This window comes from Meleagris gallopavo, chromosome 3 (genome assembly GCF_905368555.1).
Source record: "Meleagris gallopavo chromosome 3, MGAL_WU_HG_1.1, whole genome shotgun sequence".
NCBI lineage: Eukaryota > Metazoa > Chordata > Aves > Galliformes > Phasianidae > Meleagris > Meleagris gallopavo.
In genome coordinates this window covers 15,890,007-15,915,155 of record NC_139406.1, presented here as the reverse complement: position 1 = coordinate 15,915,155, position 25,149 = coordinate 15,890,007, and the positions used below count along the sequence as shown (strand labels likewise).

Here is a 25,149-nt window from a genome sequence, read left to right as displayed (position 1 = left end):
TGAGGAATTTCAGTTAAATGACTTTAAAATGCTTAATAAAACGAGACTGTAGTCCAATACAAATATTACTCTAAAGTTAAACAAAAACAGGGCAGCCTGGTCCACTGGTTGGAGATCCTACACATAGCAGAGGGTGTGAAATTAGATGATCATTATTGTCCTTTTCAACCCAGAGCATTCTATGATTCTATGAAAAACAAGATATAGAAAAGAGAAATAAGACAAATTCACAAGAGTGAGCTAAACAGAACCTCTTGCTTTTTAAGAAAAAAAAAAAGAAAAAGAAAAATCAGATTGCTATAAGCGTTCACATTCAGTTTCATTTTATCTACAAAATGCTTCCTGTCTTTAGCAGGACAAGTCACAACTTTCAAAACAGCATGCATGGATACAGCTATTAAAGGATGCATGCTGTTATTCATTTTTAAAATCAAGTATCTCTAATAAATCAGTTATCGCATAAAAAACACAGATGAGAAAAAAGCCTCGAAATGATTGAAAAAAGCTGCTGATGAAACCTGAATAAATTCAGTCTTAACTTTCACAGAAGCTCTGTTCAATGAGCTTTCCTCAGGTTTTTGTTTGGTTTTTTTTTTGACATTTTCTTTGTATTTACTGAAACAATTCCTCTGATATATCAAAGCAGCGAAAAATGCAGAAGAAAAAAAAGCACAGATCTCACACTTGTTAAAATATCTCCTTTGCACTGCTGTCAAAGCGATGGTATAAAGTATTGGGCTTAATCCAAAAACTTAAGAGCCTGATCTCACATATCCCTAAGCTCCTATGGTTCTTAGAAACAACACTCTCATGGATGTTTTGTCACACATTTCCACTGATCTTCTTGGCTCCAATTTAAATAAATAAGTGTTCCCTGTTCACCCGCAATGGTCTTCCTCCCCACCAGTTTGTCTTACGACAAGGGGACGGCCTGCTCCTGCACCTCTAAGACTTCTCTCTTGAGTAGCAACCAGCCTTCCTGAATCCCTTCCCCCTTTAGGACCAAAACCCAAGGGATTCTTCCTAACAGTGTTTCAAACAGTTCAAAGTCTGCCCACCAGATGTCCAAGGTAGCAGTTTTGCTGACTACCCTACCACCACCCCAACTTCACCAAGAATAGAGAACATTTCATGGTTGCTCTGCCCAAGACAGCTCCGAACCTCAATATCTCCCACCAGTCCTTCTCTGTGAACAGCAGGTCTCGTGGGGCACCTCCCCAGTAGGCTCTCTTAACAGCTGTGTCAGGAAGTTATCTTTCTAACACGGTAGAAACCTCCTGGACTGCTTCTCTGTGTAAGTCTAACTTAAAGCACAAAAACAGCGTGGGACTTGTGAGAGTGAACTGGAGATCGGTGAGAATTTTGAATTTCATGTATGAAAATCAGCCTTTCATAATCAAAAATGACCTTGGAGCACATTACTCTCACTAAAATACACAACTACTGCTAATGAAAGGCACAACAGGGGTATTTGCCTAGCTACTTAGTGAGATAAACTATTAGCCCCAACAGAAGCATGGTTGTGAGAAAAGATTGCACAGGCACAGTGCAGATGCAGAGCTGTGGAAAAAGAAAAACAGCTAACGTTGCTCTTGGCCCCATCACTGTTACCCTGAAACAGAAAAGGAACAGTTTCAGTGGAGGTCCAAGCAAAGCTTAGTGCGGTAAGCTGAATGTAGTAGTGTTGCCCCTCAATCATGTACATGAAAATATATCTGCTGAACGTGCAGTAGACTTTGCTGGTGATTCCTGATTGAATTCAAACATGCAAATCTGCTCTTCAGAAGAGTTTTCTCTACACAGCTTAAATAAAATAGGAATCTGTTATTGTTTATTTTTTGTCCTTTCATCTTTAACTTATCAGTCAGTTACATGCTGGCAGTTTAAAATGTGTCATTATATACACCCATATTTCAACTTAAGAATTTTAGGCATTTGATTGCTAGAGTCACTAAGCTCAGACCTTAGAGAATATGCAGCTAAACAACCAAATATGAAGTATCACTTAGAAAGCAAGCCCAACAGAATATCTAAGACAGTGTGATATGCCTAAGAATTTATTAACTTACTTTCACAGCCATAGAATCATAGAATGGCCTGGGTTGAAAAGGACCATAATGTTCATCTAGTTCCAACCCCCTGCTATGTGCAGGGTCACCAATCACCAGACCAGGCTGCCCAGAGCCACATCCAGCCTGGCCTTGAATGCCTCCAGGGATGGGGCATCCACAACTTCCTTGGACAACCTGTTCCAGTGCCTCACCACCTTCTGAGTGAAAAAACTTCCCCCTAATATCTAACCTAAATCTCCCTGTGTTAGTTTAAAATCATTCCCCCTTGTCCTATCACTATTCACCCTTGTAAACAGCTGTTAGAAAAAAACATACTATGTAATACTAAAGTGCTGGAAATACAGTAACAACTACACAATTCCCAGTAAACAAAATCAGAAAAACAGCTTTCAGTGACTTCAAATTGTTATTAAAAAGTACGCCCTGCTATTTCAACTAGTATTTCCCCCAATAACTGATACAGGCAACAAATTCATTTCACTGCAAAAGAGCCATATGGGAACCATGACAACACAGATAAACTCTTCCGAAATTAACAATTCTGCACAGGATGTAATAAACAGAGTTACACAACAAAAATATAGTGCAGAAGGAAAATAAATACAGTGCCATAACAGGTAGCCATATGAGTTTATCATCCCTGCTCTTGCTTCCTTTTTATAAATACAGAGAGTGCAAGCTCCTCAAAGCCTCTTGAACACTACACTTTGGCTTATCTGATCATACACAGGGCACTTTCATGCCATGGAAGATACATCAGCATAAGGCAGTGATGGATACTCTCCCTTCCCTTAAGCTTTCTAGATAAAGCATCTAGCTCTACTTCAGTCAAAAACAAAACTCCAAAGAACTGCACTAGAAAGGATGGATTTAAAAATAGGTATTAGCTCACTGATATCACCAAAAACACACAACTTCCAAATAACAGGTGATCTATAGGTTGCTCTGTTTCAAAGCTTTGCTATCATCTCTGCCTACCAAGATCTTCATCCAGCTTGGTCTTTGGTGGCTCCCATGGCGGCCTGGCTGCTTTGGCTTTTGCCTGTCGTTTTCCCAGCTCCTCCTCAAACTTTTCATACAGATCTCGGAGCTTGCTTGTGCCTACCACAGTAGAGTCCCCCTGTTAATTAAAAAACAGGAAAAAAGCAAAGGCAGTGCTGGCACAAGAGAACAACATGTATCAATGTTTCACAGTAAAAAGCATGGGCAAAAAGACAAATCTCAGTGCTGTAGTTTAAATGAAATACAGAAATACTTGATAAGGCTTAAGTGTACAACTACATTGCTCCATTAGGTGAATGAGCAGAGAATTTCATTTGTTGGAGAATGATCATCAAACCATTGGCCAAGCCAAGGAGAAGATAGGGCAATTTAGGTACTTTTGCTCAAATGTGGGCATAACAGAAAATACCTTGGAGACAAAGCCCCTCTTCCATGTACCAATAATCCGAATTAAAAGACATTAAATAAAGTGATGAAAACAGAGAATAGATCTATAAGGTCTTTCCTGTTGTTAAAGACTGAGATGCTTGGGAGGATTCAACACTGAATGACACAGAACACAATTCTGCTGAAGAGTTCACATGAACCAAGCAATCAAATAATCAAAAATGGACAGGGTGCAGTAATTTCAGAGATCTCATGAACGTACCACTTGATCCATAGGGTCATTTGAATAATAGCTTTCAGAATGGGTACAGCGAACCCAGACTGGTTTAAGTAATTCATCATCTTCATCTTCATTTTTTTCGGATGCATTCTCCTCTGACTCTTTGTCTTTGATATTAGTGTAATTTTTTTCTTTGTTGCCACTCTGGCTCTCAGACCACCGTTCTCTTTCTTCCTCCCATCGGGGTCTCTTCCTTTCTCTGCTTGGAGAGCGGCTTAACAGGAGAAAACAAACAAAACCGATTAGTTTTTTATTACAATGACGACTAGGTAACTTCCAATAAACATAGAATTCTACTACACAAATTACATCAAAGTCTAATCACCTTTTCCAGCTTTTAACTTTTCACTGTAATAAATACTTTGAAGTTTAGACCTATTATAAAAGCAGTTAAAATTACAAGTGCTTTCATATTCTGAACCTTATTCAAGAATTGCAATGGAAAAAAATGTTAGTTTAGATTAAAATTTTTACTGAAGTTCGAGAAGAGCTTTTTAATTTTTTCCCCAACTTTGAAGCCCATCTGTAATTCTATAATGTGATGGAAAGCACAACAGTGATAGCGGAGTAGCAAAGTCCTAGGATGCAGCAAGTGAGGATATGTTCAATGCAGCAGCTGTGTGGGCACAGAAACAAAGAAAAAAAATCTGCTTACCCTTAGAAAGCCTCAGGTAGGCAGGGATCTCCAGCAAGATACCCTTGCCTTCACTGTCAACCCTTGAATGGGATCCTGGCTCCATCCTTCCAGTCCCTCAGCTGCATTGCAAGTACTTGAGCTCCCCTGGGTTCACCCTGCCTTCCTACCAGTTGCTCAATCAATGGTTCAAGCCTTGACTTAGCACACTCATTATACCATCAACTAAAACTTAGAGCACTATGAAGCTTAAATACATAGTCCACAGACTATTTGTATAAGAAAAGATGTTAGTTTTTACTGGATTATATAGAAAGCAAATTGCTTGCGTAACTCCAATTCTTGCAGTTTGATCAACACCAGTTGTGATTTTTTTTTTTCTTTTTTAAACTTCTGTCTACAAAGCCCATAATGTCGCAGTGAATTCAACTTGCCAAGATTTAAAAGGAAAGGAGCATCAATACAAGAAAAGCTCCTAAATCATGATTTAAACATGAAATGACTCTAAGCAGACTTGGTACTTTACACACTTGGAAGAGATGTAAAAGAGAGTATGGTATGCAGTGGAGTACCCAGAGAGTGATCCGGCTTCTAATCCTACAAGGCTGTGATATAACCACGACATTTATAACTATGTGAAGATGGTTACAAATCTAAGATTCATCTCTGAGTTTTAAACCAGGTATGTATGCACATATACTTACTCTCAGAGCCTCATAAAAACAAGGGAGACCAAATGTGTCCTCCTTACCTTCCTGTTCTTTTATAATCTTTTTTGTAGGACCTGTCTGGTGATGGTGATCTTCTGCTGTCACGGTGCCTATGCCTTTCTCTCTCGCGCTCCCTTGAAGAATTCAAAAACAAAATAAATGAGAAATCTGGTACTTTCATACATTCCACACCTGAAAGGGATATAGAAGCAAACTGAAATCATGTTATTCAGAATGACATGACAGTTAATAAAGTCATCTACCTCAACAATACTTAAATTCATACAACACAGAGGTATCTTTGAGACATTCACCACAGGACTTACTGTCATTCTTCCTGTTCTTCGGTAACAAACAGAGAAGGGTAAGATTATTACACCTTTAACCACTCTTCATGCCTCAAGGCATGGAACAAAATCTTATTCCACACACAACTTTGGAAGTACAGCAGTAACTCAAGTGTTTCAGGCAAGCCCTTTTCTCCTGACAGTCACTTCAGGCGCACACACACACAGATACAAAAAAAAAAAAAAAAAGTACATATAAGGTCTGCATCACAACAAAACCATGAATCTCATCTACAAGACCCAACTTGCACATAACATAAAGAACTGGGTTTGGAGCTTCAGGATCCTTGGAGTCCCTCCAAATCCAAGCCAGTTATATGAAGTTAGCAGGAATTACTGAGTATCACACTTTGGCACATTTCCAGACTAACAGCTGACAATTTGTTATTCTACAATCATATTTGTAACTGTCACACTTCCTAATAAAAGAGTTTGCTGATATCTCAGGTAGTTCTGTGGGCTATTGCAATGATGACTCATTTATGAATATATGTATATTTCCACATGCACACGCATATTTCCACATGCACACGCATGAAATAACATGCAATTTTACAAAGCAGAAAGTTCATATAATTTATCTGGGTAAATTATCTGGTCTTCCCTACACCTACTAATTCTTGCTCAAGTGTAGATTTACTGTATATCTTACTGCCCTCTGATTTGCTTGAGAGTTAGATGCTGTGCAAAAAAAAGAACTGCCTTTACAATAAACAAATACATTGTAGACTAGATCTAGAAACTGTGGTCTTCAATCAGTAACAAGCCAACCTCCGAGAAAGAAGCTGCTGGAAAGACACACTTTCAAAACCTAAAAGTGAATTTTTCAATTCAAACTGTAAATCGTGAAATTATGTAGCAAACATCTGGGTCATTCATAAAACACTGAAAATTCCACATGCTCATCATAGAAAAAAAATTCTTAGGGACAATCCTTTTTTTTGGAAATCAGATTAAGATCAACCAAATCAAACTATACTTCGTACATGCGCGTGTTTTTTCTTGTTTGTTTGTCATTGCTGTTTTTGCGTGTTTTTAATACAGGTGTTGTGAAATTAAATTTCTGCATTTCAAAATCCAAGTAGTTTCATTACAATAGACACTAAGTATAAATTCATGTTACACATGAAAACACCAGACTGTCCAAAATTAGAAGCATGCGATCCAGGTGCCCTGATAAGCTCTACTTTCAAGTCTCTCTGTAAACTGTCACCTAGATCATTAGACAAATAGAGCAAACGTATTGATGGTTTGCTTTAGAACACCACACAGCAAACTGTGCAAGGTCAGCTCATAGAATCAGACTGAGAGTTATCTATAAAGCAGAGGGACAGAAACTTCAAAATACATCCCAAAATGAGCAGTCTGCACTCATCTACCTGAGTCAAGCCACATAAACATAAACTTCTAGGTAAATCCCAATGAGGTCAGAGTACTGCTCAGCAATTCACTCTGTTTTCAAGGATAAGGGGGACAAGTGTGCCACTCTGCAAAGGTGAAGCAAAAAGAACGTATCTGAAAGACAGCAGAAGAGCAGCTCTTTCCATCAGAGCCGAGCCCTGACTATGTCCCACAGTGGAAGGGAAAACAAGGGGGAGCAAAGAACACAGACTCATAGACCACAGAACAACGATCACAGCTCTCCCACTGCAAGCAAATAACTTACCTGCTACGCTCATAACTTCTATGATGAGGTGACATTCTTCCTCTGTCATACTCCGTCCGGTGCCGACTGCTTTCCTGCCTCCTCCTATCTGGACTGCGGCCTCGATCCCGACGATCCCCGTGGTTATTGGACCGATGCCTGTCACCGTGGATGTGACTGTGCTCACGATGCCGGTGCTCATCATAGTGCTTGCTCCTCTCTGGAGATCGTCGATCACTTTGTGATTTTTCTCCCTGGTACTGACCCGTGTGCCGAAAATGACTGCTGCCACTGCTGCTATTGGTAGTGCTGCTCTGAAAGGAGCCAGAGCTGTGCTGATAGCTATTGAAGTTAGGTGGTGGGAAGGACTGTTGGGAATACCCTGTGGAATACACAGGCTGGTAGTTGACTTGCTGTGGTATGACTGGTGGAGGGGGAGGATGGGGTACTGCGGGAGGAGGCATCATGTATGGAAAGGTGCTCTGTCCAGTAGGAGTCGCTGGCACAGGAGCATTGCTAGGGGCTGGCACTGGTGGAGGAGCAGGAGGGAAGCATGGAGGCACTGGGAAGCTCTGCCTCATCTGATGGTTTGGAAATGGTGGCCTCATGGGACACTGGCTGATGGGATTTTGTGTGGAAGGAGGAACTGGTGGGGGATATGGAACAAAGTCTGGCCTGGGAGGCATGTAACTCGTGGCTGAAGGGTTTGAATAGGTAGCTGGAGGCGCGGCTTGCTGGTCATACTGGTACTGTACAGAGGGCTGCTGGGGGTGAAGCTGCCGCAGGTTCTGAGGACGATAAGTCTGTGCTGAAGTTCTTGCTCCTGGTCCCCCTTGCCCACGGGGACATCCTCGTCCAGAATGGAAAGACATGGCTCACCTTTAATGAGGAAAATATAAAAGTTAATTGTACAAGACTTTGTAGAAGTACATTTGCAAGAACTATTCCTGAAATAGCAAAATTAGTTTTGTCATTCCCTTTAATAAAAGCAGTGGAAAATGGCAGTCTTTCAGTGGGAGCTGTGCATTTCTCAGAGCTCTAGTACAGATCATTATAGCCCTCTGATTTCTTTAAGTCTTTAATCCACTACAGTAGTTTACCAGTAGTCTTTAATCCAGCACTCCAACTGGACATGCTTTCTGACTCAGGACAAAGTTAATTTTAACAGGTGACTGCAAGGACAGGCTATGGTTGCAAGCAGCTCCACTAGTGTGTACTAGATACATCAGTATAAAGACTTCAGATACCTTGTATCATCATAAAAACCAATCATGTTAGCATCTTCAACAGTCACCCAGGTCCTAAAATGAGGAGATCTTTCTAGCACATCATTCTACAGTTCAGGTAGGAAGACTTTTCTGACACCTCATCACAAGTCACCTGGTCCTACAAATCATACACATTTTAAATAAGCTAAGCAGCACCTAACATTCATGATTTTCACCCCAGTTTATCACAGGGACAAATTCAACAGATGTTTTGCAATACTTTAAGTTAGGCAAAGGTCTTTTTGCGGGATGAGAATCTAACAGGTCACAAAAAAAAAAAAAAAATTCAATGTAGACTGCACTGTTACTCTAATGTAATTGAAATAAACAGTTCCAAAAATTCGTAAATTCAATTCTTATCTTACCAGTAATTGCCACTACTTCAAGTAGGCTGAAGTTGTGTTCAAAACTATGCACATATGCAATGCACTGTATTAACTGATAAATGAAAACTACTGTGCTTCATAAAAGTTCATTCTTTAATTAAATTTCATTTCATTCTTTAATTAAAATTCCTAAGTTTAAAACCTGTGGGGGAAAAAAAAGAAAAAAGTAAAATAAAGTTTAAAAAGCACTTATAGAATCATAGAATTGCTCAGGTGGGATAGACCTTAAAGTCTTCGAGTCCAACCACAACCTAATCAAACTACCCTAACTCTAACAACTCTCCACTAAATCATGCCTCTAAGCAGATGTCATGATGTTTTCCTTAAAATGGAGAGAAAAGTTGAACAGTTAAGTAGTCACATAAGTCAAGCCTTGTTTTCCTAAAAGATCACAGAACGGCTTCGGTTGGAAGCGTCCTCAAAGACTGTCTAGTTCCAACTCCTCTACCATGGACAGGGCTGTCACTACCAGGCCAGGCTGCCCATGGCCCCATCCAGCCTGACCCTGAACATCTCCAAACATCAGATGCCCACAGCTTCTCTGGGCAGCTGTGTCAGTACCTCACTGCCCTAGGAATGAAGAATTTCCTCCCTAAGATCCAACTTAAATCTTCCCTCTTTAGGACATTCCCCCTTGGCCTATCAATTGATCTTGGTGGTGGGATTTGTTCCCTTTTCAAAGGGAACAGAGTTCCAAGGGATTCAGTAAGAAAGCTGCATTTCTAGGAAGCAGCAGCCACAGTGGTAAATCTATTTTTCCCTTCCAGTCAGCAGTGCCTCTCCAGCACTCTTGCTTCTATTAGGGCTCTCAAGAAAACCCACAGTTCATGGAATCATAGAATGGTCTGGATTGAAAAGGACCACAAAGATCACCTCGTTTCAACCCCCTGCTATGTGCAGGGTCACCAACCAGCAGACCAGGCTGCCCAGAGCCACATCCAGCCTGGCCTTGAATGCCTCCAGGGATGGGGCATCCACAACCTCCTTGGGCAACCTGTTCCAGTGCTTCACCACCCTTTGGGTGAAAAACTTCCTCCTAATAACTAACCTAAATCTCCCCGTGTTAGTTTAAAACCATTCCCCTTTGTCCTATCACTATTCACCCTCGTAAAACAGCCATTTCCCGTCTTCTTTATATGCTCCCTTCAAATACTGAAAGGCCGTAGTGAGGTTTTCGCGGACCGCTAGAGAACCATTTTGACTCCAGTACCTTCATAGCTGCTAAATACTAAGAATAACAGATAGAGCCCCTTTCCTCCTACCACACAGACCACCAAAGCACAGCCTCCCCCAGGCTCACAGACAGCAGGGCAGCCCAGCATCGAACACCCGAACTCGGATCACTGCCCGCTCTCCAAGCTCCCTACCCACCCTCAGTCCCCCGGCACACAACACATCCCACCTACCGCCGCACGGCCGCGGCCAGCCCTGCCCGCTGCTCCGGAAGAGGAAAGCGCAGGGCGGGCACAATGCCGCAGGAAGCACCGCCCCGCCAGGCATGAGTGGCGCAGCGGCTGCCTGCGGGCCCTGGCCCCGCGGCGAGGGGCTGAGGGCGTACCCGGCGCTGCCGGTGTGGGTGGTGGAGGACCACCAGGACGTGAGTGGCGGCATCAGGCGGAGCGCCGGGCTTGCGGGGGGAGGTGGCGGTGGTGCAGTCAGCTCGCGTTCTGTTTTCACGTGGAGATAACGTGTCTTTAACTTACGCACCCCGTTTCTGGCTTTGTTCTGGCGGCCGGAATAGTCGTTGCCCTTGAACAGAAGGAAGCTCCACTGGCTGCAGCTCTTGAGTGGAGACCTCCAGCAGAGGATGAGGTTGGGCGGTGGGAAAAGCACGTCCAAGTCAAGTCATGTGGGCATCAGGAGTTAAACCCCTTCTTTGAAGGTGGATGGGTTAAATTATTTGTTGTTCAATTTTCTTCTCTCACAGGGCAGTGAGGTGCTGGCACAGCTGCCCCGAGAAGCTGTGGTGCCCCATCCCTGCAGGTGCTCAAGGCCAGGTTGGATGGGGCCCAGAGCAGCTGAGCTGGTGGTGGCAGCCCTGACCACAGCACAGGCTTGTGGCTGGGACATCTCAGGTCTCTTCCAACCCAACCCATTCTATGATTCTGGGATAAAACCCAACAGCAGCAAGCTTCTAGTCATGGAGCTGGATGATTAGTGAGAAGAGTTGCTGCAAACACAGTGCCTTATAAAGAAGGAAAGGAAGTAGAAGCGTAATCTTCTGACAGCTTCACATGTGTAGAGCTCCAGGGCTCAATGATTGTGCCTCGTGAACTAAAATTTCTGCCTCTCTGTATTGTTTGCTGTCTCCTTTCTCTTTCAAGATATAACCCAAATTCTAAGGGAATGTGAGTGGGACTGGTGTTTTTGCTCTTATACTTGTCTCATTGATTATAGTGCAAATATGTGCTCTTTTAGGTGCTGCCTTTCATCTATCGTGCAATTGGTTCAAAGCATCTGCCTGCCAGTAACATCAGCTTTGTTCACCTTGATTCCCACCCAGACCTCCTTATCCCTGTGAATATGCCTGCAGATACTGTGTTTGACAAAGAAGCGCTTTTTAAGTAAGTCTCTTGTGCAGCATCAGGATACATTGTCTACTTCTTGCTATGCTTGCTTTATGATGAATATTGATACAACTGCGTATGAAATATGAGCAACAGACATATAAATCAGCCTCAGGTTGTATTTTCTTTATTTTCTGTTCAAAATTTCATAGCTTTGGATAGAAGAAGAAGTTATGTTTCTTTTATGAATGTGGTTAAATGTTTATGTTGCATATTAAGAAGATTTAAGACTTATGAATTTACTTTTAGTTCACATTATCAGACTGGGCAGTTCCTCTGAATGACAGGACAGCACTCCAAATGGACGCTTTTCAGTGAGCTGCAGGTTTTAGAACAGCTTTTCTCTCTTAATGGTGACAAATTGACTGAGATTAAAATAACGTTTCTGATGCTGACCTGGTGCATCTGTGAAGTTGAGTATGATAATTAAGACTAATTTTTATCCCTATCTTCTTAGGTAGGCAACATGGGTGATCTGTTTTTTGTCTATTATTTCCTGTTTTAAAATAAATATTGATTGTTCCTCTTTTACACTGGTACACAACAGTGAGAAGAGATAATCAATATGTTAGCAATTGTGTCACCCTGCCCATGGTACATATTTAGTTTTCTTTGCTGGATGAATGAGAAGCCTTGTGGACTGCATCATATACATGAAGAAATAGGATGGTAAGAACAGATGCTATTCTGTAGGTGCTGATGGGGTCACATTCACTACTGAGGTTATATTTGAAGTCTATTTAGAGCAATGTACAATAAGATAATCCCTTGGGGTCAATTATGTGGAATGGAGTTCATGATGCACCTTGCACTTCTACTCTGTCAGGCATATTCAGAGAGAAAGACAAGAAGTCCATGTAGTTAATAAAGAACCATACTAAGAGTGAAGCTGACTGCACTTTATAATCCTATTGATTATTATTTTTAAAATTTTATTATATACATTTTTGGTTCTTACAAATCAAGATTTCAGTCCTTTCTCTTTTCTTTGGTGATATGACCTGTACACAGAATGTTAAATTCAGATGATTTGCATGGGGGTGTTTGTACTGTTCTTGACAATGTTTTACTTGCTGGTAAAGTAAGTGTTATTGCCAGTCTTTCTCTCATCGTTACAGTGAGCTAAGTATTGAGAACTGGATTATGCCTGCTGTTTATGCTGGCCATATTTCTCAAGTGGTATGGCTTCACCCACCATGGGCTCAGCAGATCTCAGAGGGAAAACACAATTTCTTAGTTGGGAAAGACATATCAACAACTACAATCAGGTAAATTGTTTGCTATCCAGTGCTGGTAACATAACAGCTACGTGCCGTGTATTTTGTATTCTTGAATAAATATAGTGATACATTTTCTTTTCTCAATGAAAATTCAATTTGTATTTGTTAATGTTTTGGGGTGTCATTGACTGTTTGTTTTAAGAGGTACAGTTTAAGTTGTGCCTTAGTCTCTTTTTTTTTTTAAAAAAAAAAAAAAGGTAATTCAAGTTATTCACACTTCATTGCATTCAGCCAAGTTTTCAATTAATTATCTTTGATAAAATGAAAATCTTAGAAAAAAAGTAGTTTCTTAGAGGATTGGGGTACCAGAAAAACACTTAGATCCTCCTCAAATGTCCCTTATCAAAATGAAACAAGCCCACTTGCTCGGCTTCCATCCAGCCCTCTAACTTCCTTAGCCATTCTCTGTTAGATCCTCTCAGTTTGTTGACATCTCACATGTTCTGGGGGTCCAGACCTTGGCGGAATATGACCAATGAGACCTCAGTAGTGCTAAATACAAGGTGAAATCTCTCTTTTGGTTATGGGTTTGCTAGTACAGTGAAATTTTGCAATTAATCTTTATCACTGTAGGAGTATATGGATTGGTTGCGCTCACTTTGCTTTATACTTTGATTGACCATTCCTCTTTTGTAGCATCCTGCTGGTCTGTGCCAAACTGGTACTGCTGCATGATGTTATTCTGTCCTAAATGCAAGACCTTTTCTTTATCTTAGTTGAATGTAATGAGATTCCTGTAGGCTTTTCCTCTGGGTTGCCTTAGACTCCTCAGGATGCCAACACTGGGGAACTGAACTTCAGGTTTCTGCCATTTCTGAAATTATTTGAATGTGGCTGATGGATGGTGATACCCTGTAATTGATAGGGGCCTTAACAGAAGTGCATAGAAGTTCACATTTCCTCTCAGTGTTATTTCTTTAATCTGAATTGAAGGTTTTGCACTTGGGCCAGAAGAATCCCAGGCATCTATACAGAGTGGAAGGAGTGGTCCTTGAGAGTAGCCCTGCAGAGAAGGACCTGGGGGTCTTGATGGATGAAAAGCTTAATATGAGCCAGCAGTGTGCTCTTGCAGCTCGGAAAGCAAATGGTATCCTGGGCTCCATTAGAAGAGGGGTAACCAGCAGGGACAGGGAGGTGATTGTTCCCCTCTACTCTGCTCTTGTGCGGCCCCATCTGGAGTACTGTGTCCAGGTCTGGAGCCCCCAGGACAAGAAAGACAGGGAGCTGTTGGAGAGTGTCCAGAGGAGGGCCATGAAGATGATCAGGGAACTGGAGCACCTCCCCTATGAAGACAGGCTGAGGGAGCTGGGCTTGTTCAGCGTGGAGAAAAGAAGGCTGCGGAGTGACCTCATTGCAGCCTTCAGTACCTAAAGGAAGCCTACAAACAGGAGGGAAGTCAACTCTTTGAAAGGGTAGATGATGGCAGGACAAAAGGAAATGGTTTTAAGTTGAGGGAGGGAAGATTTAGGTTGGGTGTCAGGGGGAAATTCTTTACAGAGGGAATGATGAGGTGCTGTAATAGTCTGCCCAGAGAGGTTGTGGATGCCCCATCCCTGGAGGTGTTCAAGGCCAGATTGGGTGGGGCCCTGGGCAGCCTGGTCTAGTATTAAATGGGGAGGGTACATGTGGCAGGGCAGTTGGAGATTCATGATTCTTGAGGTCCCTTCCAACTCTGGCCATTCTGTGATTCTGTGAGTTTATTGCACTTAAGGCTTAATGTGTTGAAATATGGCTTAAAAATAGTATTATTTTTTTGCTATAAGTGAAACCTAGATTTTGGGTTGTTTTTGTTGTTGTTTCTGTTTTTAAATTAAATGGATTCCATGGATATGTAGCTATTCATCCTTGTTACCTGCTCTCCTCACACTTAGAATAAGGATTCATATTTCAGGGTAAAAAGCAGTTAAATGCTGTGTATTAATCCATGTTTTATTGACATCCGTGGGTTCCAGAGCACTTCTGAAATGCAACCATAACGATTTCCTCACAAAGAAAAAAGTGATGGAAGGCAAAATATCCAGTGCTTTGCATTATTATCCCATAAAATTGATTGTATCTTGTCAAATTCTTGATGTAAGATACAATTCATTGGCATGTTAATCTTAATAGCACATAACATAAATCTTTCTTACCCACTAAAAATCTTACAGGACTACTATCAAAATTCCAGAATAAATTTTAATATATTGATTTAGCATTGAAGAGGTAGAAAAAAATCCCACTTAAACACTTGCAGATTAAAGTAAATAATTTTGTATACACAGTTTTATTGCTTTTGCTACCTACCAAACATTAATTCATTTTTCTTTTGGTGACTTATTTGCAAAGCTTTTTACAAAGATGTGTATTAACTGTGAGTTATTGTCTATTGTAGGGTTACAGGTACAGATCATTACTTTTTAAGTGATGGTCTTTATGTCCCCGCTGATCAGCTAGAAAATCCAAAGCCTTTAAATTTACATGTCGTTCTCATTAATCCTACCGAAGCATCAAACAGCCAGGAAAAAAATGACAAAGTAGCATCCGCTAAGAGACTGAAGCTAAATACAGATGACACAGCAAACACTGCTGCTACCTCTTCATCAGTGGCTCCTGGTGACCACGATAACAACTTCTCAAGTGTGAAGGACAAGGAAGTACAACATGCTGGTGCCCTGAACAGGGCGAAAATGTTGCCAGAATGCTCAGCTTCAAGCTCCCTAAGAAACAATGAATGTCCAGTAATGGAGGTTGCTAAAGATATCTGCCAAGTTCTTCAGAATGGGGATGCATTTGTTTTAGACATTGACTTAGATTTTTTTTCAGTTAAGAATCCATTTAAAGAAATGTACACAAAGGTAAGTATGACAATGGAGACTTCCCTTACCATTCATAAAAGAGTACTCATCCTTCTAGCACTTGATGTCTATGGAGAAACTCTCTTCTAAGAAAAATTAGTGGATCAGCTGGTCATAACTAATGAATCATACTAATATTTGAGAGGGAGACAGTATAAGGGAACATATACTCCAAAGCAAAGCAACCTAGCAGGACTAGGTCCTTACATTTGAAATGGATGTTCAGTGCACATTCAAGCTTAGAGATACACGGCATACCTCTGTGTGTTGTGTAGAACATAAAAGCCGTGCTTGGTTTTCTACAGATAATGTTCCAAATACCTGCAACAGGATAATTGGGGAGAGGTGAGAGATTGTACTCTCCACCCTACCCCATAACATGCTTTTAGAAGACCACAATGGTATCAGAGACTGACTGTCCAAAGGATATCATGGTGTTGATTATTCAAAGAGTGCTAACTCCTCTCAATGAGAGACTGTAAATAATTTCCTTTGACTGGGCTAATGAACAAGCAGCTTTTATCTCTGGTGCCGTGACTCTGAGCTCAAGACTATGCCTTATGTTCAGTTTATAACTTGACTGCACACAAAAGATACCTCTCTTGTACAGTGTTATAAATATGTAGATTCTCAGAGTTGCTGAGCAGTTAGGAAGCTTTCTTGATGTGAACATGATTTTTAGGAACTAGCTAATCTGCCTTGAAAATTGCATGTAGCACTAAATGTAAATTCTTTTTTAAAGATTTACAATTTACAAATTCTTCTGCAATATCACAACTGTTTGTGGTGGCTAAGCTTCTCTTTAATGGTACTTTAATCTCAGCCTATGCTAGAGAACATCTGACTTCTCTGAGTTTCATTTAGAATACGACACCACTTCCTTGTTCACTATGTAGAAATAAATACAGCGATCCTCATCTCTGTTAGCTTCTGACATTGAGTCTTTACTCATGGTACCATCAGACTATCAGCAACACTAATCATTTAGAATTTAGAATCACGAAGGAAGCATAAAGTAAAGCAGAAGCACCATAGGGATCTTGCCACATAAGAACCCTCTGAGGCCTTACAAATCATTCTGCATAAAGCCATGAAAGATTCTTGTTGGTTGATTTGTTTATTTGGGAGGTGGTTTTTATTTTCTTGTACTGTGCTCAGTTCTCAGTTCTAGGAACCACTTTTGGAAGTGGGCTTGTACAGAACTCCAAGTGTACCTTTACTGATAAGAATTTCATTTGCCATTAGTATTTCTTAACTCTGTTCCCTCTATTGTAAAATGCAATCATTCTATCAGAGCATGTTGCTCAAGTTCACACTTGGAATATAAGAATTCAAGGAAAAACTAAAAAGCAAATATGGCTTGTGAATTCAGAAGACTGTTCTCTTTACACACGTGAAAAAAAAATCCAGAATATTTTGCTAGAGATGCTTTATGTTTCTGTAAAATTCAATGACCTCTTAGTTTGCCCTTTCTTTCCTCTTGAGAAAGTCTTCTGTTCGTCTTTTCAGTGCTGTTAAATGAATAATAAGATTTGTTTATCTGCAGTATTGGAGTAGAGAAATTATCATGTTCAAGTTTGTTCTGTTTTTCAAAGGTGCAGTGCTCTGAAGTTTTGGATTTCCACTTGAAGAAATTAATATTTTTTTTTCCTTTTTCAAAGACAGAATATGAGCTCTTACAGGAGTTGTACAAGTTCAAGAAACCTCACAGAAATGCAACAGAGGTATAGTATTTCTTGTGAGATACATAAGGGAATTATTCTTTTGATGTACACAGTAAAAATGACTTAGCATAAAGAAGGAATCTATGAAAGATGCTTAATGAAGTAGTCTTTAACTAAGCTATTTAATAATAATATTATAATATATAATTATTATTATTATTATATATAATAATATTTAATAATATTTAACACAAATGTAAAAATTCTTGCAAACAAATGGTAATTGACAAGATAGAAATGAAAACATAGCATATCATTTGCTGTGTTTCTTTGCAAGGTTCAACAGAGTTTTTTGGTGTTGTGCTCCCCCCTCCCTTTCTGGGTCTCCCTTTCCTTGCCCAGGTTGCTCTTCCTTTATAGACAGAGTTGTGCTAAATGCCTCGTTGGCATTTTATTTATTTATTTAGTTGTACAATTAGATCTATATTTCTGTCATACTATTATAATCAAAGAAAATACTGTTTGGGGTTTTTGTTTTAAGTACTGTAGGGATTGGCTCTTTAAGGTTGATTACTGGTGCAGCATAGAAGGATGTCTTACTCATAGCCCAGGATCATAAGGTGTGCTTCAGGAATGGTTAACACCCTTAGCTTTTCTTTAAATTTAACATGAAGTTGATATCACTGGCAAAAAGAAGCAGCTTCTAAAGTGAGAACAACTATGTTCTTAGTTGTTATATTTATACCAATGTGCTTTTTAATAATTTTTCTTCATATACTACTGCACTGAGCATCTGTTATACCAAATAGCATTGCTTTTAGCTTGGTATGCTGTGTATCCTGCAATATTTACATGCACAGCAGTATGCATGCATGTATGTAACCCTACTTAATGAAGACAACCTCTTCATGTGCTCAGAGTGTTTGAAAACAGTGCCTAAACTTTTGCTGGATCAGAGCTGTAACAACCATTTTAAATTAATCCCAAATTCTTTCAGGCCTGAAAGAACTTTAAAACCTCAGCTATAACTTTATTATTATTTTTTTTTATTTATTTGATTTAGTAATTTTTTTTTAAACCTGAAATATGAAGATCTCATTTCATTACAAGAGTGTAAAGCTTGCATTCATCTGAGTACCTGCATGTTCATAATAAATTAATCAAATATGGCAGCATTTCAGTGCCATACAAAAAAATCCAGGAATTAATCATATAGCTTTTTTGTTCTCCTTAACGTATTCTGCTTAAACATAGACGTGGTCTTTTATAGGAAAGTCAGAGCACAAAGAAGTGGTGTTTTGTGTTGTTGTTGTTGTTTCAGAAGGTACCTTATTAATTTCTGTAGGCAGTCATTCAGATCATCTTGAAGAGAGATGCCCTGTAGCAAAGAACTAGTTGTTTTCCCATTTTAAACGAGGTGAACCATTTAAAAGCTTGACTGGTAGCGTAAGCCATGATTTAGCTAGGAGAATCATTCTTACCTCTTTTGTTTTTTACATGCATATTTAAAGGAAGATTTGCTGGATTGTGTTGAAAACCGTGTCCATCAGCTAGAAGATCTAGAAGCAGCATTTGCAGATTTTTGTGACAGTGATGACGAAGAGACCTTACAGAAGTGGGCTTCATATCCTGGGTAGGAGATCTCTAAATGGCTTAAACACTCCCGTCGTTGGTTTATTCCTGTAGCCTTTGGAGAAGAATCTTCCTGAACTGATGACACAGTTAGCAGTAAAGTGTTCTTCCTTATTACCATCATATTGGAACCCTTCCTGGTCAGCTTAAGTAAGTTGAGATTACAACATTTCAAATAAATAAGCCTCTTGTTGATTCTTTCCTGCTAAAACTACTAGAACAGTCAGCTCTCCTGAAAGACCTTTACCTTTTCCATAGTAGTAGGGGTAGGTTTTGATTTTTCTGTGGAACTCACTCTTACTACCTTCCTTCCCTTTCTAAGATTCAGCTCTCTACTGCAGTAAAAGAAACCACTTACCAGTGCCAGTGAGATTTTTCGTGCCACCTCTCCTTCCCTGGGAGCCTTTCTGGAGCACAGAAGATGAGGCTCTCATTCCTGACCTGTTGCAGAAGTAGTGTTGCAAAGAGACTTCCAGACTTAACCTACTGGATTTTCTTTGCAGAGTCAGCAGTGCAAACAGAATCATACATCAGTTATTACCAGACCCACGTAACAATGACCAGGAACGTTTCTTACTATAGTACACTACTTTTGAGTTGCAATAGCTTTTCTCTACGTTGCCCTAAAAGTAAGGCAAAGAAGTTGTGTGTGGCATAGATAAGAATATAGGGGTTTCTTGGGGAAGATCTGTTGAAACAGCGCATGATACTGGTACTCCGTTTTTCTCAGGTGCAAGATGACAGAGGAGCAACATGTTAACTTCTACGTTATTTGTTTTAATTTGCACATGTATGTTTCCAACTGCTAACATAAGTTTTGGTTGTGTTTTTAACTCCAGATTGAAACCACTTGTTCAACTAGTACAGAGTTTGAAAAGCAGAATGGAGAGCCCAGACTATGAAATGGTAGGTCATTGGGTAAAGGAATAGAGAGTAATTAATTTCAAAAGTATAGCTTCATCAAGCAGGGAAAAGGACATGCTTAATTTTAGGTTTGCTTCTTGACTCAAACATTTTAAGTTTTTGTTTGTTTTTTTTTTGTTGTTGTTGTTTTTAATGTTATTGCTTATTGAAGGTTTCACTTCACCAGTATCTGTTTATTTTATTTTTAACTACTAACTGAAGAAAAGTTTCCTGCCTGAAGATGTGAAAGTTACCTGTTGGGCTGGAGTAGTTTAGGGATTTATTACACAGATAAGCTATATTACTAATTTGTCAACGGAAATGAAAATCTGTTTAATTTGTCTGTAGGTCCATCAGGCTGGTCTGACCTGTGATTATGTTGAACTTCCCCACCATGTTAGCACCAAAGAGGAGATTGAAGGCCTCTTACAGTCCATGAAGATTCTGCTGAAAAACATACCTAAGCCCACACTTGTGACAGTTGCTCGGTAAGACTGTAGGTTCTTTTTTACTCAAAAAAAAATCAGATTGTGCTTGCAAAACTAAATGATTCTATGACTATGGCATCGGTTGACTTATCTTCAAAAGAAATTCTCAAAGAGAAAATCTTAGCATAGTAAAAATTGTCATTTGGAAGCATGAATCATTAGACAGTGACAGTACCTATAATGCTGAGGGAAGGTTCTGTGCTGATATCCAGTCTTACTGGGCTTTAGAGTGTCCAGCACAGATGTCAACAGTAGTGAAAACATGATGATTTAACCTTCATTATAGGCTATATAAAGCCTTTGTATAGCCTTGTGTGGTGCAGAGGATAGCTGTCACTGTGGTTCATATTATCTTCACTGCTTCTGTTAAGATAGAGCCTGCATGGGCTAAAATATTATGCCTTTCCCACTCTTGATCTAGAATTAACTACACTTCAACTAAGATTTCTGCTTCTAGTGAAATTTCGGATGGAATTGGGACAAGTTTTCATCTGATAGTCTGAAAGATATTTATATTGTAGAAAAATCTAATAGTGTTTTACATAGAGTAAAATTTGTGTTTCTGGGACTGCAAGGGAATTATTTTAGAGGACAAAACAGAGTTTGAGGCCAGGGCCAGAAGTCCTGTCCCGAGAGAATTTAATTTGAAGACCACCGTGTATCTACGGACAAGTTATTGCAACTTACTCACTTGAAGAACACTAAGTATGCCCTAAAATACAGGCAGCAATGCCAGTATCTGACTTGAAATAATTCTTATCAAGAACAGTAGTGTGGTTAATACTTAAAATAATAAAGGCTGTTTTTCCTGCTCCAACCACAGAGTTGGAAAATTCAGGAAATAAATTAGGAAATAAAAAAAAATGTATGTAAGTCTTGATAGATCTGAGATTGTGAAAATTTTAGCTCAGCCTTTTGTTAGCAGTATTTGTTAGTGGTAAATGTTATAAACCAGGAATTGTGCAGATTTTTCTTTTAGTTTTTCTATCTATTTTAGTTTTCCTATTTTAACTAGCAGCAATTGAATTTTTTCATTTTTTCCATGTTTTCCATTTTTTTCTACCAGTGCTTTAAATAATCATTTGTTTGAATGCAAACTTCTCATTCTTTTTTCAAATCTTTGTTACAGATCAAGTCTGGATGACTATTGCCCTTCAGAACAGGTTGACATCATTCAAGAGAAGGTTCTCAGTTTACTTGGTTTTATGTATGGCACTCTGGATGTGCATTTAGATTACTCAAGCAATTCATCTTCTTTGTGATCTTTCTTCATGCGCTGCTTTCTAATGCTGTAGATGAATTTAAATTGTGTATTGGCTGTTATTTCAGCAGGTGGCACTAGAATCCAAGCTGACCAGGAGTTTAAATTGCATTGCGTTTTCCAAACCAGCTGCATCTGAACTACTACCAGTGTAGGATTGCTCAGATAATTCTGCGATTCTTATTTTTCTGTTTTGATTATTCTTAACATTGAAGCAAGAGGAACTATGTCCACAGAATGTATTTTTTCACCTAATTTCTTTAAGTATGTTTAGAAAAGGACATTTTAAAAATAAATTGATTTCTTTTTTGTACTTAAACGTTTTGATGAAGTTCAGTGAGTAACAGATTTCTTCCTGACTTACGCTGTACCTTTAAAAAAAATAATCTGAAAAATGCCATTAAAACCTTAAGTTTGCATAAGGATCTTTCTCAAGCACTGCTGTTCTTGAATGGTCCAGGCACACTCCTCACATTTTCTAGAGCATCTTATGGCTTCTGGCCCATCCACAGAATACTATTTATAACTTACATTTATATTTTTCTAGAGTATTTCACTGGTGACTCAGATAATATGCCCAATATACAGACATTGGCTTGGTCCAAGGACAGTGCAAATACTTCTGTAAATTGATTTTTTTTCCTTCTTTCTGAACCGTGCTGAACAAGTAAAAAATAAATGTGCATGAGGAAAGAAAGCAGCCAGAGTTCATCTGAGTTTCATTGGGAATACTTCTGATTATATAATTCTGCTGTTGTACTTAGTGCAAAAAAAGTAAATCTCCACTAAGAATTTTTTGTTTCACAACAACAAACTGTTGTAAACTTCAGCTAATGCACTCCACGTAACAGTAATTCTAAATGCATGCAAACTTTTTTGTTGTTTTGATTCTGATTTTTTGCATGTTGGATTTTTTTGTTTGTTTGTTTTTGCTTTCTTAAGCCAGAGCACCAAGAAGCTCCAAAGACTCAGAATATGCTGCATATACTAGAAAATACATCACTACAGAGTCATAGTCTGTAGTTACTAGGATTCTCAATGTTCTAATTTACTACTAGGGGAAAATGTTTTGCTAGCCTTGAAAGCCAACAAATCAAATGTGGATAGACTAATGTAATGACTAATACAGCATTACAGCACTATTAGGAAGCATCATATGATGATAATGAGATAGTTAGAAAAAGTATGGAAAAAAGAAGACAGAAGACAGGAGTGAGAAGGAGAGAGAGAATCAGTAAAAAAACTGTTATACCGTATGTATCACATAAGTAAAAGCCAACAAACTGAAAGAGGAAAGGTTTTCTCACTTTACCTGACAGAAGTAATGCCTCTTTGCTGTTGAACTTAATTTCACCATCTGCTGACTTCTCTGAGAGCACACAAAGGCCCAGAAAATAAATTAGTATCTACAGAAGAAGATGTGAGGAATAAAGAAGATTAAACCATAAGAGAAAAGGTCTATTGCACGCATCCTTCAGTTATGGAAAACAAATTTTATATACGATTGCTGCTTCTTGGTAAACTCTCTGATACCTACTGGCTTTTTGCAGCCCTTGACTGCCTTAACCTGCTCCAATATTGATTAACTAATTCAGTGAATGGCTGAAGCTGCAAAAGAACTCTGGAAGTCATCTCATCCAAATACCCTACCCCAGTGAAGCAGGTCACCCAGGAGCTTGTTCAGATTCCTGTTGAAGATCCCTGGAGATCTTTGAAAGGATTAGAATTAGTGGACCTATTGACTAATGCCTGAAATAATACTATCCTGCTTTATTTTTCTATATTACACTTCTTCTCTATGTCCTCAAAGACTATGTACACCCTTGAAAATGAGCAAAGAGAGACAGATCCCCACAGGATAATTTAGGTGCCTGATTTGAATTGAAGAACTTTTCTAACGTGTCTTATTTTCTCTTTTAGTAAAGTGTTAAGGAAGACAGTTCTCCCGTTTTTAGGTTCTTCAGTCGATGGCTAAAATTTGATTGGTGGACTCTACTCATAAATAGAAGATATTAAACAGCTTTTGCTTCATCTGCCTTTGTCACACTGTTAAGTTCCTCACTTTAAGAGTTCACAGATACAGAGACGATGTGAAAAGGATTGTAAAAAGTTAATGACAAAAGCTAACCCTGGAAAGTAGAGTGAAACAGCAGTTGGAAACTACACATCTGCTAATATTCCATACTTTAACTTTTCTTAATTAGTCTCAACAACTGTGAAGTAACAGTAGGAGAAACAGCGTAAAATATAATACACAGGTATATTAATTTATTTGCTAAGGCAGAGAAGAATACTGAATTGCAGCCTGATGCACCTAAATAGTTCCATGAAACTTTGGTATGCAGTAATTCGTGATGATGTTATTGCCCTTTCTCCTAAAATACTATAAATAATGTCATTATTGTTAAATAAAGTGGTTACAATATCTGGGGAAAAACAAACAAACAAAAACAATGCCAGGAAGAGAAAGGAGAAATATATCTTGACCTGTGTCTAGCTAACGTTTTAGCACTGATTATATTGTTGTTAAATTTTATCTAAATTCTGTCAAAGAAATGCTGGATTAATTCTTTTTTTTTTTTTTTCCCACATGAAACAAGTTAAACATTCCTACTGTTTTGATTGGAAAATGAATGACAGCTGAGGAAAATACTATTTATCTCAGTCTTGACAATGAAATAAAGTAGAAGTAAAAAGGCACTAAATACGGATTGCTTAGAACTTACAAGTAGAATTAGTTGTGATTACAAAATTATCTAGTTGGAGTAAAACTAGGTAAGTTTTCTAGCAAAACTAGAAGAGTGTTCTCAGGGTTCTAATGCTTCCAAAACATGAAGAAGTTCATATTTCATAACTGAGAATTTTCTGAATTCTATTAGCTGTTTCTGGATATCTCATTTCATATAGAATAAGACTGAGATGGAGACTTATGAAATGGAGAACCATGTAAAAAAAGTAGGCGTTGTTTTGGATTGCTATGTTAAAACACTACTGAGAAGGATCAATAAGGTTTTTGAGCGAGAAGACATAATTGTGCACACACTAAATCAGGTGATTATCCACCATGAATGAATTTAAACTGGAGTCAAATTGTGAGATACTTAAAACCAGTTTGGTAGTTGCGTGTTCTAGATGCTAGGTATAGATAATAAAGAAAATTTTGTTTTCTCTTAAACTTACCAAGTTGTTTTTATTTGGAAAGACTGATGTTTTCATATTAGATAAGCAGTAATGGTTGGAGTAGTTTTCACACTAAATTTTAATATCTTACGTCTAAGATCTAATTATGGTTATCTTGTAGTGACACAGCTTGAAGAAATAATTAGCTGTGAAAGATAGGCACCAATTAGGCTTTTAATTTGGATCCTAACAGTCTCTCCGGAGGGTTATTTTTGTCTTTTTGAATACATATGGAGGACTGAAAATTTCAAGTTTCTTAAACAGATGCAGAGCAGGTAGAAAAAAAATATTACTGTTTAGTTCCAAAACCCTTAAATAAAAGACTTATATGCAAAACAAATATATATATACATATGAGTTTTATGAAGAATTTACATTTTCATAAATTACTTTGGTGTCAAGGGTGTTGGAATGAGATGATATTTAAGGGCCCCTCCAACTTAAGCCATTCTATGATCTTATGGATGTAGGGCTAGAAGCTGTTATGAGCAAGTTTGCTGACAATACGAAATTGGGAGGAGTTGATGACAAGGATGGAGAGGCCTTGCAGGGAGATCTAGACAAAATAGAGAGTTGGGCAATCACCATTTGCATGAAGTTGAACAA

At 38.9% G+C, this 25,149-nt stretch overlaps 2 protein-coding genes across 3 annotated transcripts in view; one reads left to right on the top strand and one right to left on the bottom strand.

Annotated features, from left to right (window-relative positions):
* DROSHA (drosha ribonuclease III) overlaps nt 1-10,220 on the bottom strand; it is a 67,035-nt gene extending 56,815 nt beyond the window's left edge. Inside the window, exons 1-5 of one of the 2 annotated variants that reach the window (XM_010708441.4) lie at nt 10,138-10,220; nt 7,099-7,956; nt 5,127-5,219; nt 3,724-3,955; nt 3,051-3,192 (exon numbers count right to left, since the gene is read on the bottom strand). In XM_010708441.4, the coding sequence (XP_010706743.2) occupies nt 3,051-3,192; nt 3,724-3,955; nt 5,127-5,219; nt 7,099-7,949 (1,318 nt within the window). In that variant the 5' untranslated portion in view covers nt 7,950-7,956; nt 10,138-10,220. Of the gene's footprint in view, nt 1-3,050; nt 3,193-3,723; nt 3,956-5,126; nt 5,220-7,098; nt 7,957-8,710; nt 8,903-10,137 lie in introns of those variants that run through there. The other variant, XM_010708442.4, reaches the window with a different exon arrangement.
* C3H5orf22 (chromosome 3 C5orf22 homolog) lies at nt 10,180-24,542 on the top strand. The gene is made up of 9 exons (XM_010708443.4): nt 10,180-10,328; nt 11,150-11,295; nt 12,417-12,566; nt 14,953-15,415; nt 17,077-17,139; nt 18,591-18,712; nt 19,551-19,617; nt 19,963-20,102; nt 21,232-24,542. The coding sequence occupies exons 1-9, from the start codon at nt 10,230-10,232 to the stop codon at nt 21,362-21,364; spliced, it is 1,383 nt and encodes a 460-aa protein (XP_010706745.1). The 5' UTR covers nt 10,180-10,229; the 3' UTR covers nt 21,365-24,542.
* Nucleotides 24,543-25,149: the final 607 nt, after the last annotated feature.